The sequence below is a fragment of the Alosa pseudoharengus genome, unplaced genomic scaffold (assembly GCF_046254945.1).
Source record: "Alosa pseudoharengus isolate Yale_2024_CS ecotype anadromous, Long Island Sound unplaced genomic scaffold, YU_APseudo_1.1 YU_APseudo_1.1_scf_16, whole genome shotgun sequence".
NCBI lineage: Eukaryota > Metazoa > Chordata > Actinopteri > Clupeiformes > Clupeidae > Alosa > Alosa pseudoharengus.
In genome coordinates this window covers 29,522,041-29,541,695 of record NW_027468630.1, presented here as the reverse complement: position 1 = coordinate 29,541,695, position 19,655 = coordinate 29,522,041, and the positions used below count along the sequence as shown (strand labels likewise).

General features: G+C 41.4%; 1 protein-coding gene across 4 annotated transcripts in view; it reads left to right on the top strand.

Annotated features, from left to right (window-relative positions):
• Positions 1-1,844: 1,844 nt before the first annotated feature.
• The window catches only part of LOC143125859 (secretory carrier-associated membrane protein 2-like), a 35,865-nt gene continuing 18,054 nt past the window's right edge, over positions 1,845-19,655 (top strand). Inside the window, exons 1-2 of one of the 4 annotated variants that reach the window (XM_076287637.1) lie at positions 1,851-2,011; positions 2,528-2,566. Coding sequence is in view for 1 of the 4 variants with exons in the window: in XM_076287634.1 (XP_076143749.1) it covers positions 1,955-2,011 (57 nt within the window). In the remaining 3 variants the exon portion in view is untranslated. Of the gene's footprint in view, positions 2,012-2,527; positions 2,567-18,879; positions 18,999-19,655 lie in introns of those variants that run through there. The other 3 variants (XM_076287634.1, XM_076287636.1, XM_076287635.1) reach the window with 3 other exon arrangements.

Below are 19,655 nucleotides of genomic sequence, written 5' to 3'. Positions count from 1 at the left end.
ACAATATGGAAAATGCTTCAAAGTTACCTTTGAGTCTGATCAGCTTCAAAAATGAATGGGGTTTCCTTAGACAGTGCTACACCTTTCCAACAAGTTTTGTGAGAATTGTACCGGTATCTTTTGCGATGTTATTGACAGCCCGCACCACAGTAGGGTGCAGAAAGCTTTTGATAGCGCACGCCTCAAACGATAAACGCAAAACCTCCAGGACAAACCACTCACAGTGTACTCTCTGAAACCATGAATAGGTCACTAATTTGTGTGTTATTTACGTTTGATTGCATTTCAGATGGCGGGACTTGTTGGTTTCCTGTAGTAGCCTATAGCGTTTTTTTCTTTATTTTTTGGTATGTCCGAATATTGGGGGGGACATTTTGGTCACATCTGAATATTGGGGGGGACACGTCCCCCCCAAAGTCTATGGTGACTACGGCCCTGATTTTTGAGCTTTCTGGAACTGAAATCCCAGGTTTGCCGCTAACTCTGGGTTAACATACCCAGTTAAGCCAGTAAACCTGCTTTCTGGAATACCTCTCAGGTGTGTTAAATATGGTGTTATCGCTATCAGTCTCTCATACTGAAGAACTCTGAGGATCTGAAAAAAAGAATTGTTGCTCTACATAAAGATGGCCTATGCTAAGAAGATTCCCAACACCCTGAAACTGAGCTGCAGCACGGTGGCCAAGACCATACAGGTTCCACTCAGAACAGGCCTCGCCATGGTCAACCAAAGAAGTTGAGTGCACATGCTCAGTGTCATAGCCAGAGGTTGTCTTTGGAAAATAGACATATGAGTGCTGCCGGCATTGCTGCAGAGGTTGAAGGAGTGGGGGGTCAGCCTTGTCAGTGCTCAGATCATATGCCGCACACTGCATAAATTGGTCTGCATGGCTGTCGTCCCAAAAGGAAGCCTCTTCTAAAGATGATGCACAAGAAAGCCAGCAAACAGCTCGCTGAAGACAAGCAGACTAAGGAAATGGATTACTGGAACCATGTCCTGTGGTCTGATGAGACCAAAACTTGTTCAGATGGTGTCAAGTGGGTGTGACGGCAACCAGGTGAGGAGTACAAACACACAAGACACATTGCTCTTAAAATGACCATTTATTAATGAGTTGAACTGCATCAAATTAGTAGTATTTTTATATTAGTAATTTATGTAATAGGTAGGCCTATCAAAGTTTTTTTTTGGGGGGGGGGGGGGAGGCAGCAGCGCCACTGAACCTAAGTATTTCTCAAGAATAGGCCTACTGTAAATCTATTTAATCTGAATTATCATACTGTAAGTAACATACTGTTACACAGTCTTTTTAAATTTGTATGCAATGGTAGCCTAATTCCACCCTTGGAATTTCATTTTCTAGTTTTACTGTATTCTGTTCTAATTGATCCACGATGCGTTACAGTAGAAATCAGAGCCTTATAGATAGATCCCACATTATCTTCTAGCTATATGGCTCTGGTAGAAATGTAGGGATGGAGAATGTTTTTCAAGTAGGATCAAAACCTACCCTACCAGGTTAAGTTCAGCCTATGTTATCATAGTGACTTGCATAACCATATCATTTTGGAACTGAAATCCCAAGTTTATCGCTTACTCTGGGTTAACATACCCAGTTAGTAGGCCTAAACCACATTTCTGGAATAGGCCCACCCCCTGGACGCCGAACCGTTCCGCACACGCAATGGAGGCGGGCTGTATTCCGACGCAACTCTTCCAAAATCTCAGACACACCTCCAAGTTATTGCACCTGTTGCTAGGCTTAGATGCGCTTCCGCTATAGGCTTGGTCTTCAACTACGCCTATCCGGTGTGACTTGATATCACCTGGATGACGTGTTAGGCGTAGGCTATTTGTTTCACTTGTAAACGCAGTGGCAAGTGCTATGTTGTGAGAATTGTGAGCACAATTGGCATCGAAGTAGGATAGGCAACTATTAGTTTATGTGAGAATATGTCCGAATTTGATGATAATCCTTTTGTGGATCCTGTGGACGTCAATCCTTTCAAGGTAGGTCTAATTGACATTTTCACAGAAATATTGGAAACAAAGTGGGCTACGATTTTTTTGCTCTATAGCTTAGCCTAACCCAACTCTACTTCGATAGAAACCTGTCTGGTTGGTTGATTCGTTAAGCCAACAATACTTGCCCTACTTGTCTGGAAAAGTCATGATGTAGCCTAACGTTAGCAATACTGGATCGCCTTCGTGCATTCATGTGCTTCTCACACACAATTTAGGCTAACTTGTTTATTTGTAGTCTTTGCACGCTCTGGGATTTACGTTACAATTGTAGCGACAGTGTCATAAAATGACGAGTAGGCTAATATATACTGCGGTAGGCGAAATAATAAGGCTGCTAATGGATAAGCAACACTTGAGTTTGGACTATGTTAGCGTTACATTTTGGATGTTGTCATGTGGCATATTTGCAGGTGGTCTATTATAAATTGATACAGGATCTATACAGGACATGACTTGTTTGCAGGACCTATAATGTAATGCTTCTTATTCCTATTTTCCCAGATGACAGTGGGCCTATTGTAGGCCATACTAGGCATAAAGGTCAGTCGGCTATATTAGGGTAAAGGCTGTAGGCCTATATGTTTTTCAGCCAGTTCAGTTCAATCAGTTTTGATACAACTCCACAACTTCTTTCACATTAAGGAAACAATAACCTTGGCTTAGCTAATAGAATGAGAGGGTGTGTAGTAGCCTAGGCTATATGGACTAGGCCTTTCCCCTCACCACACACACAGTAGGTTACATAACATTTGTCCTGTCAATCACTTCTTAATCAGATTAATCAAACCCATTTATTAGTTTTCTTCTTGAGACTGAAACATGTATTTGAATGTGAAATCAGATAATTAATGTTGAGTCTCAGAAGAGTATGTCCATAAGCCACCACTGGTATCTTGGAAACCATTCTCCTGTTACCCTAAATTTGTTTTCCTTCGGAGTTTGCATTGTCATAGTAGCCTATTTTCTTGGCATTTCAGGTATACCCTAATCAGTCTCACAACAAGTTCAGATGTTAGCAGCATGTAAAAAGATGTGTGAATAAGTGAACGGTAGCCAGCTGGTCTGTGCTGCTGTTTGCGGGTTTGAGTCCTGACTAGTGCGCAGTTCAACACAACAGTTTCCCATGATGGCTGTGGGGCAAATTGGATCAGAGCCTTGGGAATAAGTTGAACTAGTGGTTCATCTTACATCATATACAAGCCAAATTCCAAAAAAGTTGGAACATTGTGTAAAATCTGCAGTGTTTCCTCTAGGATTTTTTTAAGCAGTGGGGGCAGGCCCCACAACAACCCCCCCCCCACGACACATACATAAAAAAATATTTTTTTTATAGCCTATAATTAAGTATGAAAAGTATTTCTTTTAAAATATGAATTGCTTAAAAATACTGCTAATTTTATGCTGTTTATCAAATGTATAAATTGTGCACTGTCGCTTTAATTCACGTTTATTTCTCAATGATCTTCTGCCTGCTCCGCTATGGCTAGTGCTGTACCTACGGCTGGGCCCTCTCACAGTTTTTAAATGGTCAGTAGTGGGAACTATACTGTTGCCTTCATGATTTCCTTTTAAAAGTTTCTTATAAGAAGGATATATGAATTATCAACAATGACAAGCCAGCTGGAACCTGCGGCTCTCTCTCCCTCTCGTGAGTGCAGACGCTTTCCCAATTAAATGGATCACATAATGTTCACGTTAGATCTGCTGCAAAGGAGTTAACTTAGTTTAACATGATGTTATCTCGATTTAACATGATGTTGACATTGACATTGCAAACGTTCTCTAATGAGAGTGAAAAGCAGTTTGCAGTAGTCGTCTCTATCGCAGGAAAAAAATAGCGAGCAGCCTGATAACCAAATGAAATGCTTGGCGGGCCAGATGAAAATGCTCAGCGGGCCGCAGTTTGCCCACCCCTGGCCTAGGCTAAGCATTCTGTAGCCTAATTCGTTAGACATTTTAAAAAATGGTTGCACTTCTTTTTGCTAATTTTCACATTTAGCAACAAGGGTAACAAACGTTTAGGTCGTGTGGCCTTTGTGCGTCTGTGTAGCCCAAATTATTAAAAAATAAACTTTTCCGTGTCATACAACACAACTATTTATTTTAACATCATTACATCTATTACTACATCTATAGACTATTTCCAATTTGTATTATATTAGTGACTCACTTATCGTTTTAATGTTTCCAGATGTTTGATATCAGGACGTGAGCTGTCAGAACTGACAAGTTGAACGTTGTCTTATTAAAACGGACCCACCGCGGTGACGTTTTTGGTGGAGGTGTTGTTTAATAGTGACTCAGAAGAAAGCAAACATTTGGACAATAAGCACATCCACACACTATGTGGAGGTAAACTGGACAGCCCCAAACCTCTGAATAGTTCTGCTTGTTGTTAAATTGCAATGTTAACGGCTGCCAACGGGGGGTGCATAATGTCGGCAGGATCATTTAAAAGGCAACTGCGACTATTGTGCGTCTGTCCCATTTCTGATACCGTGGGGGAAGAAAATTAAACCGTGGCGGGCCGCCACTACCAAATCAACATAGAGGAAACACTGATCTGTAAGTCTTGTAAACCCATATTTAGCTGCAAAAGGGCATGGACAACATATGAAATATTCAAATATCAAATAACAAATTTGACTTTCATGGAAAATATAAGCACCAAAAGTTGGGACGGGGGCAGCTAAAGGCTGGAAAAGTTGTGTAATGACAGACAACAAAAGTTAAAGTTAAAAACTAATTACCGTATTTTTCGGACTATAAGTCACACTTATTTTCATAGTTTGGCTGGTCCTGCGATTTGTATATCAATATTTAATTTAACATGTCCTTAAATGTTAGCCAGTATGAATTGACATGACCCCTACATGAAACATTACCATCTACAGCCGCGAGAGGGCGCTCTAGGCTTGTGGAATGAGATCGGGAGCTTGGTGAACTTGCGACAGGTCAGACATTTTTTCGTACTTAGCCCAAAAGTTAAAGGGGGTTCAGTGCTGTCACCACCGGGAAAATGTATTAAATATTGATGCACAAGTTCTGCGCAGTCAGAGATTAGGATTTGCACTATGCCTAAAACATGCGTGCATAATAAATCCTCAAATTATGGTCAGGATTCTATTTATAGCTGGGCCTCAGATTCGGACAAATAAAGGCCAGCCCCCAAATAGCCTACAAGCTGGGGTAATAACTGCCTACATTATTTCGATTTAACTAAATGAAATAAAAGAGCTCTTTTATATTGTTTGTTGGTTTAATACAGTTGCTAATGAAAAGTCGTTGTTCTACACTGGGTCTCCAACACGTCGCTGTCAAGCTACCAGTCGCTTGCCGCCCTCTTCTGAGCTTGCCAGAGACTGAAGCAGTACTAGCCTACATTTAAACACAATTTTTGCTGCGAGGCATTCCAATGTCTGGCATTGCTCCATTGTGGATCAAGTATGCTCGCCCTAGATCGGGCGGACCAATCAAATTGGGCTGTTGCTCACCTGTCCATCACGTCATCTAAGCACGCTTAGATTAGGCTTATGTTTGAAACAAAAACGCTGTGGCTAGAAGGATACATGGCTTTTAAGACCCCATATGGAAAATGCATATTATTGGGGGCCAAGCAGCGAAGCTGCGAAGCCACCCATTTAGTTACTAGCTTTTCCTATTATTATTAGTCTGCCATTGGAGTCTATGGCAGCCCATAGAACGCCTGGCCATAGAACGCCCCATAGAACGCCTTCGGGACACTCCACTGACCACTTTACGGACCTCTAAACCCAGCCATCTAGCGCCACCAACAGGTCAAAATCTGGCCGAAAATTGAACCGCTGGGTCTAAAGTTATGAAATTTGGTACACTGATTCAGCACTGTCCCATGATCACTCTCACCAATTTACAGAACTCTATGCCCAACACTCTAGCGCCACCAATGGACCTCCGCCATATTGGATTTAGTTCAAACTCTACGAAAAGTTTCAGCGGTTACAAATTTCATCCGATTTTCACAGAACTTGGCGGAGACGATCTTCTGCCCGAGCCGCACAAACGATACTTGTCAGATTTTTCAATTTCATTTTTGTTTGCCCGTGACAGCCAATCAAATATGGTGATGAAGCCGCCAAACAGGAAGTGGACTAACATCTCCGTGACGCTTTGAGTTAACATAACAAAACTCGATACCATTAGTCAGTCCCAATCACTCACAGCAATTTTTATGCATATACATTGAACACTCTAGCGCCACCACCAGTTCAATGCTGGACATGCGTTCATGCGCGTGATCCTTGACTCTTTTGTCTGATTTTCACAATTGAGGTAGCGTCTTAATCCTTGGAATATCCCAAGTTCATCGACCCCTATACCATCACTTTCCGCCATATTGGACATCCGCCATATTGGATTTTGTCCAAACTCTACGAAAAGTTTCAGCGGTTACAAATTTCATCTCGCTACGCTTTAATGTATGAAGTCCAAACTTGGTACAGAGACTTGGTATCTGATTGTGAGGACGCACTAGGAAATTGGCATCATTTGGCCTCTATAGGGGGCACTGCAATACAGGAAGTGAACTCGTATCTCAGCAACGCTTTGATGTATGAAGTCCAAACTTGGTACAGGGACTTCGTATCTGATTGTGAGGACACAGTAGAACAAATTGACATAATTTGGCCTCTAGGGGGCGCTGTAATACAGGAAGTGAGCTTGTATCTCTGCAACACTTTGATGTATGAAGTCCAGACTTGGTACAGGGACTTGGTATCTGATTGTGATGACTCAATAGGAAATTGGCATCATTTGGCCTCTATAGGTGGCACTGCAATACAGGAAGTGAGCTTGTATCTCAGCAACGCTTTGATGTATAACGTCCAAACTTAATACAGAGACAAAGTAGTTGATTGTGAGGACATGGAAGGAATGTGGTCTAATTTGGCCTCTAGGGGTGCTGTAATAGACAAATTGAGCTCACATCTCAACAACTCTTTGGTGTATGAAGTCCAGGGACATGGTAGCTGATTGTGAGAACGCACAAGGACATTGGTTTAATTTGCGCCTCTAGGGGCACTATAACAAAGTAAATGAGCTTATTTCTCAGCCATTCTTTATCCAATTGCAATCAAACTTGCTGTGGGTGGTTGCTTATGCCATGGCAACACCATTCCTGCTATAGGGCACTGCTTGGCCCCCACATTGCTGCTTGCAGCTATATTTTAATGAGGTTTTATCACAATTATTATGAAAAACGATTATTTCTGAAAACTTTGGCCAAAGTTGAGATGTGGGAAAACTCGTGGTTTCACTTTCATCAAGGGAAAACAGCGCTGTTACATTGCTACATGTTCCCTCGTTCGTTTGAAATCTCTGATTGACCACAGCCTTTCCCAGCTGTTTAACATGTTTGTAGCATATCAGTGTTCAACAGAATTATCTTTAAAAACGGAGGGGATATAGGCTATCAGTTTTTTCCTAATAGCCTACCCTACTACGTATCTCTTAGATTTCGCTAATGAGTTTTGTAGGCTAGGAGTTATTGACGGCACTAACTTTTACAAAAGACCAGAAAACAATGTTAAGGCATTTGTGGAGAAGAAGGATGGTTCGTGTGTTTTCTTCCTACACCTCACGGTAAGCTATTTCGTTGCTCTGATTGGTTAGGTCTATCCAATTGAGTGCAGAGGCATTCCCCCCCTGTATCGGTTGAAACACGCCCCATAATTACGTCCCAATGGAGCAGTATCAGACTCATATTCTGGCTATAGAGTATGACTACGTCAGGCTATTCCAGCCTATGAATTTAATAAAAAAGTAAATCGTGCATATTAAAAAATAACTCAATTTAGGCTACCGTAGGTCTTCGCAATAAGGTTTCCAGGGTTTCCCGCAGCACTTTGCGGGTAAGGCGGCCGCCTTAGCAACACACGCCTGCCGTCTTAACTAGCCTATGTCGTCAAAATAAATAAATAAATATATATATATACACAGCGGGGAACACGTCAACATTTTTTTCAGTAAGTATACTTCCACAGAGGCTATTCGCATGAAATTTTCACCGGACATAGTATTAACTTAGGTAATCCACACATATATAAAAATCCAAACACTAATGTCTAAAAGTAGAGTTATGAGTAAAAAAGTGGAATAGCACAGCGAAAAAGAATTGAACACGCTAAGAAAAATCAGTACACAAAGGCCAGGAATGGCAAGGAACAAACTGGAATCTATAAGTATTTAAGAGACATTATCCCTCCTATCTGAGCAAATTGATATAAACTGGGTTAGTACATACTGGTGGGCTATAAAAAGGTTTTTTGTTACCAAGGTGTCACACAAGAAAATTTTTTAATGGGTAAAAGCAAAGAGCCCTCCCAAGACCTTTGCAACTTATTGTTGCAAAACATATCAATGGAACTGGTTACAGATGCACTTCAAAACTTCTGAATCATCCAGCAAGCAGTATTGGAGCCATTATCTGCAAGTGGAAGGAACATCACTGCATCAACAACTGGCCATGCACAGGATCTCCTTGCAATATTTCTGACTAGGAAGTCAGAAGGATAGTCAGAAGAGTAGCCCAAGATCCAAGGACCACTCAGTGAAAGCTCCAGAAAGACTTGGAGTCAGCAGGTACAATTGTTAGAGAAAATCATAGGTAATGCACTCCACCGCTATGGCCTCTATGCACGCTCATCCCGCATGACTCTATTGTTGAAGAAAAACATGTCAAACCTCGTTGAAAGTTTGCTACACAACATTTGGACAATCCTATGAAATACTGAGAGAATGTATTCTGGTCTGGTGAGAGCAAAATGAACTTTTCGGATGTCATACTACACACTATATTTGGAGGAGAAATGGCACTGTGCATCACCCTAAAAATACCATACCAAAATGAGGTTTGGAGGTGGTGGCATCATGGTGTGGGCTGTTTGTCATCTCATGGTACTAGCATACTTTATACAGTTGAAGGAATGATGAATGGAGTCATTTTGTTCCAGGAGAATCTTTACATCCACCAGGATGATGAGGATGAGACATGGCTAGTAGGGGTGGGCGATTTATATTGTCTGCGATAATATCTTGATTGTTGTTTTAACGATGTGCAAATTGACATTATTGAGTATTTAAATTTACTTATGGGGGAAAAACACTCGAAATCACGCATTGAAGACTCATACATTCCTAGGAGGTGTATGTGGGAAAATAGCCTGGCCCTTACCGCCTGTGACTACGAATTCTCTTCGTCATACGTGCGAGGCTGAAATCAAATTTTGGCCGGAAGTACGTAGGATGGTAACACCAGGCTAGTGGGAAAAGCCCCTGGCTGCAGCAGAGCAAGTGTCACGTGATCACTAGTGGGTCACAACGTTGTCACACGCACGCCTAATGTTTATTTTGTGCAGCAAGAGTATAGGCCTACTTGTGATTTTATGCAGCTACTTCTGTTCAAGTAGCATTGATGGGACAGTCAAATTTTTTCCTACACGGTATTATATGGAGAGAAAACATTAGCCTTTGAGTATTTTAATAGTCAGTTGTAAACAAAGAACTATGTAACTCTTTTGTAAATGGACTGAAGTTCGCTCTAAATATCTACGGTTACCGATTATGCTAACCGTTAGCATCTCTATGAGATTTCTCATATTAGCCATAAGCTAACACATTTGTTTCTATTCTGTAACTTGGAATGCTAGCCTATGATTGCTCTTAAACTAAACATCAAAGGAAATAACTGAGATGTACTCTGTTGGTATGCTTAGTTTTACAGTGAATCCTATGCAAAGGTTTGAAAGGAACTTCAGCTTCAGACTTTCTCTTGGGAAACTGTTAGGCCTATTCATCTTCTCTAATGTAGCTGGCTAGACTATGTCATTGCCACACACACAAGTGGGGGCAGAATTGGAAATGTGTCATCGAGTGACAATGCATTAGTTGATTTGGTTAAAAAGTCACAGGTTTGGTTATTGGTTATTATTGTAATGATGCTATTCATAAAGAATGGGCTGTAAAGTAACTCAGACTTTAACAAAAAACAATTCTTTAAAGGATATTGACTAATTATCGTTATCGTCAAAATCACAAAAAAATATCGAGATATTATTTTTTGTCCATATCGCCCACCCCTAATGGCTAGACCTTCTAGCAGGACAATGATCCAAACCATTCAGCAAAGGAAACTCTCAATTGGTTTCAGAGAAAGGAAATCAAGGCCCTGACTTCAATCCAATTGAACAGTTTTTGAAGTTAACTAACGATCAGGATTCACAAGAGGGAACCCTGGAATCTTCAATATTAAAGGACTATCTGTTTAAAAGAATGGGCCAAAATCACACCAGAATACTGTGACTGATTAGTTTTTGTCATACAGGAAATGCCTTGAAGCTGTCATTACGAATAAAGGCTTTTCCACAAACTTTTAAAAAAAAATTCAGCAGGCGTGTTCAATAATTTTTTCCTGTGTCATTCCACTTTATTACACATAACTCTACCTATGGACTTTAATGTTTGGATTTTTTATATGGGTGGATTATCTAAGTTAATTGTAATATCTGGTGGAAATTAGCTTCATTGGAAGTATACTTACTGAAAAAAATGTTGACATGTTCAATACTTATTTTCCCCGCTGTATAGGTCGCAGCCTGAGCGATGTCCACCATGTTACTCTAGGCCTACTGTTTTCTCCCTTTCATTTCAAACCGTGACAAGTCTCCCTTCTCTGCAGAACGCATACAAAATAATAATAAAAAACGTGCCATGAATTGGTTTTAAATGCCGTAAATTCTCAAATTATGACCGGGTTCTATTATTTACTTAGGCTGTACAAAGCACAGCTTTATTTGGGGCAGGCTTAATCGAGGCAGGTCTTTATTTCTACGTTTTATTGTGACGTAAAACGTTTTTTTGTTGGTTTTATTGTTGGTTGCCTGAGGACGAGCCAGGGGCTCGAAACGTTGCACGCATAATAAAAAAACCTTCCATGGGAGCTATATGGTGTGCGGATCACTTTCTTACTTTTGAACTCTTTCCTCTGATCCAGCACCCATCCGAAACGGTGAAAAGGGATGTGCGCGGTCACACGTTTACTTAATTACGTGAGATATGGGTTTTGTTTTGTAGGCTATCAAAAGCATATGATTTTCAGTTTGGTTTGATTTAATTTACCTTTTTGGACTGTGTGATTATATTGCTAAATGTTGGGACTGATAAGCACTGAAATCTGGGGGGTATTTGATGGTTCAGTATTTTAAGTTTCATGTAAGCTAGTTGAAAGAGTGTCGGGAATTCCACCCGCTGTGTTTATTGCAAGACAGACAGTCGCTTTAATTAATTAATTGAACATGCACTGCGCTAGCCTGGGTTTTCCCATGCTGCCTTATGCGCGCGATTTTATTCACGCTGCTAGGCAGCCTGGATTCCATGGACTTTGTTTTCACCTCAACAAAGGAACCAATCACAGAACGGAGGGGGACAGCAAGACGATGACGACACACCGAAGCGGTTAAGAGCTACATACAGACGCATTTGATAGACATTCGTAGCGCCCAATAAACGGCTCTGGGGATTCGTAAACTACGTTTCAAATACGAGAAAATGAATGTGTAGTTCCCAGACCCCATCTCAATGAGATGAGGTTTGGCGTTAGCCAGGCTAGCGCTGCACTTTAATGGAAACCTGTTTTTTTTTTTTTTTTAATTAGGGTTTTTAATGAGTTAGCCTACTTTTTTATTTGATTAAATTCGTAGGCTGGAATGCCTCGCGGCAACAACTGTGTTAAAATGTAGTGGCTTCAGCTTTTGGCAAGCTCAAAAGGCAAGCGACTAGCTTGAGAGCGACGTGTTGAGACCCATTAGGACGACTTTTCATTGGCAACAGTATTAAACCAACCAACAATATAAAATATTAAGAAGAGCTCTTTAATTTCATTGAGTTAAATTGAAACAATGTATTTTAGTGCTCGTGACTGATAGCCACTACTAATACTACTAGCAATTAATAATAATACTACTGCCAATTATCATGCCGGCAATAATTTGAGGATTTACGGGTAGGATATGCCTCCAAATCGTGTGATGCGTCCAAACAGAGGCATCTGCTGGTTGAATTTCATTGCATTATCTATCATCGTTCGCCAAACATTCTAATCAAAATTTTAAATCTTACACAAAAGTATAAAATAATCTAAACTTAATTCACTCTCCGTGTATAGATCAAGACAGATTTACGGAACAGGTTGCAGGGCAACAGTCTGACAGCCTGCATGAAAATAAGCATAAATGGTCCGCATTCGTAAAAGAGTGCAATTACCAAAGGGCCCTTGTTTTGCACTTTCTTTTGCACTTCAGTGTTAGCCTAGTGTTTGTTAAAATTGCACACATTAATTCAATGTTCTTGTTTCAGTTGTTATATTTATAGCACTTTTTTTTTAACACGTGTAAAAATAAACAGCGGGTGGAAATCCCGACACTTTCAACTACAAGAAACTTAATAGTGAACCATCAAATACCCCCGCAGATTTCAGTGCTCATCAGTCCCAACATTTAGCAAAATAATGTAATAGTCCAAAAGTAAATTCAATCCCAAACCAAACATCTTCTGTTTTTGCTCCAAACGAAGCGCACGTAAGAAATAAAGGCCTGCCTCAAATAAAGGCCTGTGCACAGCCTAAGTAAATAAAAGACCCCGGCCATAATTTGAGGATGTAGCCAAAACAAAACTCAGTCATAGGTTATTTTGAAAATGATGACTTTTTCTGCAGCATTTCCCTAACCGTTAAAATGAGGCAAATTAGACGAGCCATTGCAATAATGTTTAGAGATGCACTGTAAGGTTGGCTGCCTGCAAAAATGTTGCAGACTGTTAAGATTGACTTACACGCGCACTCGCACACACATTATCGAACATTTAGGCAGGGGCGCAGCTACCCATTTTTTGAGGGGTATGCAATAGAGATGCGCGGTTCGCTGTTACAGCCGCGGACTCCACAGTTAAACCGCGGATCGGGCGAATGACGTGAAGAAATATAATATTTTAATTAAATTCGGGCGAGTGACGGTTGAACCAATCAAATGAAAAAAATATAGCCTATACATTGTTAAATTGTGTTACCTACATCCGAAAAAAACGAGCACACTTTGAAATAGTCAAATTTTCATCAGGCAGTTTGGCCTAGTTGCTTCTATGCATGCTGCTTTGTTTATCTATCAGAGACGGTGTTGCTGAATTAGTGTATTCCGATGTTTCACTGAGCAACCCCTCACGCACGCACGCGCACACACACACACACTAAAGGTAACAAAGTTTAAATTAAGTAGCCTATCGTAGCCTACCAGCATGTTTTCCTCTCCAGTGTCCAATAAGAAAGTAGAATAGGCTACAGTGCAAGTTGACCGATGATTCATCTCCCATGTCGCGTCTCGTTGCAGAGCCTTGGTAGGCCACTAAGCAAATCTGCAATCTATGAACCCAGCTGCCAGTATTGGAGGCCTAAACATCTCGTAGATGAGACTGACTGGGTTATTTTGTTTCGATATTATATATAAAACACATAGTCATTGTAGCCTACCATTCAGGGAATAGGCATTTAAAAGGGAGACAGATTATGGAGTGATATGACTCCGATATCGGGCAATGGCAGTGCGAGATGTTCAGAACGTAAGAGCTAAAACTTCTACAAGCTCAGTAACATCCACAGCGGAAAAAAGAAGGTAAGAAAAATAGTCGGAAAACGTAGATGTGTAAGGCAAGCAAGCAAGTTTGGCGGTTGTTACTAAAAATGTGAACATGCACGTTGCACTGCTGTGCGGTGGGTTAGGCCTACAGTGCGTAAAGTAGCCTATAATGTGAATGACTTGTTATTTTATTAAGGATTTCTTTCTTTTTGCAAAAAATAAAGTACAATAGGCATTAATTAGTAGGCTAAATAGCAGCATGTTGAAATTATGTGCCAAATTGCGTTTTTTATTACAATGATAAAATTGTAGGCTACAGGCCGATGTGCGTTTTATTTGGAGACTTTTGCGAGACAGAGACTGAGTTTGCTGCTGATATTCTGGGGATAGGCTACAACATAGCCAATGTAGGACTTTAGCCTTTTAATAGGCCTATATTTGCTGCATTGGATCAGTCTTTCTATAACAGGCAAGAGCTTTACGGCTCCCACACACAGCTGCGTGCATCGTGTTGCTGGAGACTCATCCCATTCACTTTAAATGGGCTCACGTGATCCGTTGCCGAACTGAATTGTGGGTCCGTCGCGTCGCGTTTCTCCCGCTGCTCGCGTTGAGGAGTTCAGCTGTTGCTGCACCCAGGGGGTCAAGAGCGTGCATATTAGCTTCGGCATGTTAGCATACGCCATTTTCAAATATGGCGCTGCATGGAGCATTTGGAACCGGCTCCATGCACGAAAATCCGTGTTGGGCACGAGCTCTCATGCGCGTACATGTTGGTGGGCGGGTACCTATCCGGCGGCTACAGCCAAACGTTATTCAGTGCGTATTTCTTGAGGATCCTATGAGAAGACGTGCATATTATGGTTGTTTATCCATCATATGACAAATAAACAAATAAAGAAAATTGTATTGATCTTGTTTCGTTGTTGTTTGTCCCGAACAAACGTAGCCTAAACATGATTAAAGACAATAAATTACACAACAGCGGCATAAAGACCTCTCAACCTATAGCCGCCCCCTTTGGAGCTTGCCAGAGGCTGAAGCACTAGGCTACTACATTTAAACACAATTATTGCCGCGAGGCATTCCAGCCTACGAATTTAATAAAAAGTAAACCATGCATAATTTTAAAAAAAAACTCAATTTAGGCTACTTCTCTATGCAATAAGGATTCCATTAGAGCACAGCGCACGTTCAATTAATGAAAATGGCCTTGTCTCGCAATAAACAGCTGAAAATTCCAACACTTTTTCAACTACACGAAACTTTACAGTGATCATCAAATACCCTCTATATTTAAATGCCCATCAGCCTCAACATTTAACTATATAATAACAGTCAAAAAGTAAATTAAATCCCATACCAAAGCCGAAAATCGTCTGCGTTTGATAGCCTGGTATGCCGCTCCAAACAAAACGCATGTCTCACAATAACGTACAATGTAAGAAATAAAGGTCTGCCTCGAATAAGCATACCTCAAATAAATACCTGTGCTTTGCAGCCTAAGTAAATAGCAGACCCTGGACATAATTTAGGATTTACGGAAATGCAATCATACGATGTTGGACGCCTGGCGATGCTCTGGCCGTCTACTGTGCCTCTGACACCGCTGATTCATTTGGATGGTAACTCCACAGGTGAGTGCGAAGATTGGACGTCGTAGATGCGTAAGTAAACTGTTTTTTGCTGAGTCCGCAGACAACATTCTCTTTAACCGTTACTTTACCATCTGCGGTGTACAACTCAAAGTAAAGACTCCACATTTTAGATGAGTTGGGGACGTAATTGTCAGCTCAGGCTGACCGTTTTGTGCGTTATCTTCAATACTATCTTCAATATTATTTTCAAAACAGGGTGGCTATTGAGGGCTCTGGCTCCTGTCATTATTGTGGCTACTGGCTATTATTGGCTTGATTTGGTCATGGGCCAACGCTAGAATACATTTAGAGCACCCGCTATGAGATGGCAAACAATAAAATAAAAAACAAACTAATCATAGACTGTAAAAATGCGCTACACTTGGCACTAAAAACCGAATAGTTTATTTATAGTTCGACAACGGATATTTCACGTCAAGTTCGAATGCATATTTGCAGCAGGACAGCAAGCAGACCGCTCCTAGTTAGAGCCGCTGTGTTATCCAATGAAATTAAGTTGCGCTTCAGGGCGACTCCACTCGGACTCCATGCGCGTTCCCGAGCAACTTTTTCTTCTTCTTGTTATGAGGCAAGGACTTTATGTGCATTATCGCCACCCTCTTACTGGAGGATGACACTCTTTTTACAGAATATCCAATAAAAATCGACGTTGGTCCATGCGTCATTTCCAGCTTTGTAACTGGCGCATGGTCAGAGTCGACTGGCGCTGGATCCGAACCCCAGGGTTCAAGATGGCGTTGACTATGAATTGGCCGGATTTACTAGCCTAGCCTCCACCATTCATTTGTATGGAGGGCGGGACTTAGTCACTCTCTCCAGTTATATATAATACCTCCATGGCTGCACCGACAGACGGCACCGGCCAATCAAGCCAATCTACGGACGGCACCAACCAATCACATTACGGTTTTACTTCAAGTCATTTGCATAGCTACCGTCGGGAACACCCACTGGAATGCGTTGACACAACGCAGCTGTGTGTGGGAGCCGTTAGCCTCACGTCAGCAGCACCGCATCACCCATATACATTAAAACAACCAGCGATGGCGGGTGGGTGCGGTTTTGAAAATTGGTCAAAAAACGTTGGGGCGGATGGATAAGTTTTGCTATGCGGTTACGGTTGAAATAATAGCCCATCCGCGCATCTCTAGTAGGCCTATGCAACAACAAATTGGCGCCCCCCCCCCAAAAAAAAAACGCAAACAACTAAAGTAAAACAAAAGGCCAATAATTTACATAATTTATTAGTGTAAATTATTATTTTTAACAAATTCTGCCAATTTGAACTGTTAAATGGTGCATTGTCATTTTAAGCGAGTCTAAACGGTTCTCATAACGTTCTTTTGCCAGCTGTTGCTCACAAAAGATAAGGCTGATCCAACTCTAGCCTTTGTTTGCCACATTATCAGCACAATATTAAGCTATTAATAGTAGGATTGTTAGGAAATGGAAACATGTAATGAGTTGTTGCTAGCGTCGCTATTCTGTTTGCAGTTTGCCATTAAAAGTGTAGTATGAGCATGGTAGCCACAGCTATCTGAATAGAATAGGTTATGTTTCAATCGGCATATGCTTAGCAAACGCTAGTCTTAACATGAATATTTTGCAAGCCTCCAAGCACAGACGTCACACTTTAAATCCTACCTGTTGCTTTTCACCATCCACTTATTTAACTGCTGTCGCATCCCTTGACATGCCATCTCCTTTCCCCTCTTTCTTTTTCTATGTTTAGCCCCCGACATCTTTTTTGCCGTATCCATCTTTTTCCATAGACGGCAACTCACTACTCGTAGGCCTAGCACTACCTGCTCGCTCAGCGCTAACGGCGCCCCTACTCCCTCTTCTATGTCAAAATTCTATGATGGAATCGAGATAGGGTGCCTAGCCTGTTAGTCCTCTAAAATGTTATTTAACATTGAGGAAATGCAGAAATGATTTAGAAACGTTCAACAGTAGCTACATATAGAATATACCAAATATATTATTATTATTTGTTTTATTTTTACCATGGCTTTGGCGCCCCCACGGTGCTGCGCCCATATGCGCCGCATATAGCGCATACCCACTTTTTGCGCCACTGCATTTTGGCATCGGAGTCCACTTGCTCTCAGGAACGGATCCGCTACGAAGGCGGATCGCGGACCCGCCGTGGCTCCGCGCTGCATCCGCTCCGCATCCGCGATTAAAACCTTACCTCCGCGGCGGGTCCGTTTGGGACCCGCAAATTGATACATAGGCCTACATCCGCCGCGGACCCGCAACGGACTCATAAAGGCTCATCTGGCCCGGGTCCGTTTTGGACCCGTTTATCTAATTTTCAAAATTCCTTCTGTTCTTGCTGTAGGATAAAATAGGATAAACTAATAGCAGGGGGGTCAAACTCAAATTCACAGGGGGCCAAAATTAAGAACTGGGAGTATGTCGCGGGCCAAGCTCAACATTTATTGAATAACCGGTGTTTTTATTGAATTAAAACTGTATACACACACAAGAAAAAATAGAATGCAGGCATTTCTGAATATAGCCTAATAGAAAAAATATATTGAATATCTGAATAGAAAAAATATATTGTCCTATTTTTGCAGGTGAACTATAAAAATTGTAAATAACATTTAACAACTATCAAAATTGTAATTGTAACTATTAACAGTTCATGGCAGTTCACGTCATGAACTCATGACAGTTCACGTTCACGTCATGACAGTTCACGTTCAACGTAGTGCCGTTTTATGTTGTACTCTTTAGTGACAGCTACGGTGAATCCACATACCAAGCAAACGGGTTTGTCCTTCAATAATATGAACATATAATCGTTTTCCCACCTATCTTGAAAGCTCCGATTATCAATCTTTCGCTTCGCCATTTTTTCGTTGATAGTTTGTCTGGTTGCATGGATACATGTTTTGTTTATGAACAGAAAAGGCGGCATTAACGATGCAACGCATTTTGGGATTTGAAGTGTTATCGGTGTATGATACACTGTACAGTATGTAGCAACTTGATGGGCTGCGCTCATGCACTGAATAGCGTGCTGGGCCAGCTCTAACGCGGATGCGCTGAAGAGAATACTGTCGGGCCAGCTCAGATATGGATGCGCTGTATAAACTACGCGGCGGGCCACTTCTAATACAGATTGAGTAATGACCTCGCGGGCCACAAATGAGCAGCCTGAGTTTGACATCCCTGCTGTATAGGATAAAACTAAAACTATCACTAGGCCTAGGCTAGGCTACTACAGCAATATAGGCCTAAGATTAATCTGCATTGCCTCGTATTTTTAACTTAACAATACTGTCAATAAACCTAACAGAAAAGGTTTAAGTCAAGACATCAATTTACTGTACACTACTACTGTCTTCTGAGTTTCAGAGCGCTCCCAAGCGCTGCAATGCTCTCCCTAGTTCTCACAAAGTTCAGGGCTTCACCCTCAGCCAATGACAAAGCGCCTTTTAGTCACGTGTTTCACTTGTGGAGCGAGCGCGGTAGCCTAGTTCAGAAAGCCTTCGAGGCTGCAGCATCGTCGAACTCGTGCGACAGGAAATAAACAAAATTGATGTTGATGAAAACTCAGGTAGCCTACTAGCAGTGTTGGGGGAAACGAGTTAGCCTACAAAGTTACACGCTGCAATAACGAAGGTAACGAAGTAGGCTAAGGTAACGCATTACAATTCAAATTTCAGTAATTACAGTTACCGAATAACTGTAACTTCCATTCCGGGTTACTCACAATATCTCTAATATATTAACTTATTGTTTCCATAGCAGCACACGATTGCTTATTTAAAATAGATTAGCCTATGGTAGATGCATAATTTGTAGTGCACAGGGTAGAGCACGCATTCTCCCTGCACCGCTCTCCCTCAAATAAGTTTGCTTCAGCCTGCTCCACTTAATTGTGCAAGGATTCAATGCAGACTACAACTGGCGTGGTGTAGCCTAGACAACTTTGATGCATTCAAGTTAACTGAAAGTAAAGTTAGTATAGCCTACTTATCACAACGTTGTCAATCGTATTTTGTTAATTGCAAACGCTCTCCACCAAACTACCTGTGGCTTAATTTGCGGAGGACGTAGAGAAAGCACCCGTTTGATAAAATGAGCCAGTGGTGGAGAAATAACTTTTAGGAAATGTTCTGTAGGCTACTGCAAAAAAACATTGGGTAGGCCTAGGCCTAGTGACGAGCATCAGCCAACCACTCAGTCTCAAACCGAACTACATGGCAGTTGACTGTTAATTCTCTAAAAGGCAAGCAAGAGTGTAAGAAATCATTCTGTTTTTGATACTGTACTTAAATTGGCAAGTGACCATGT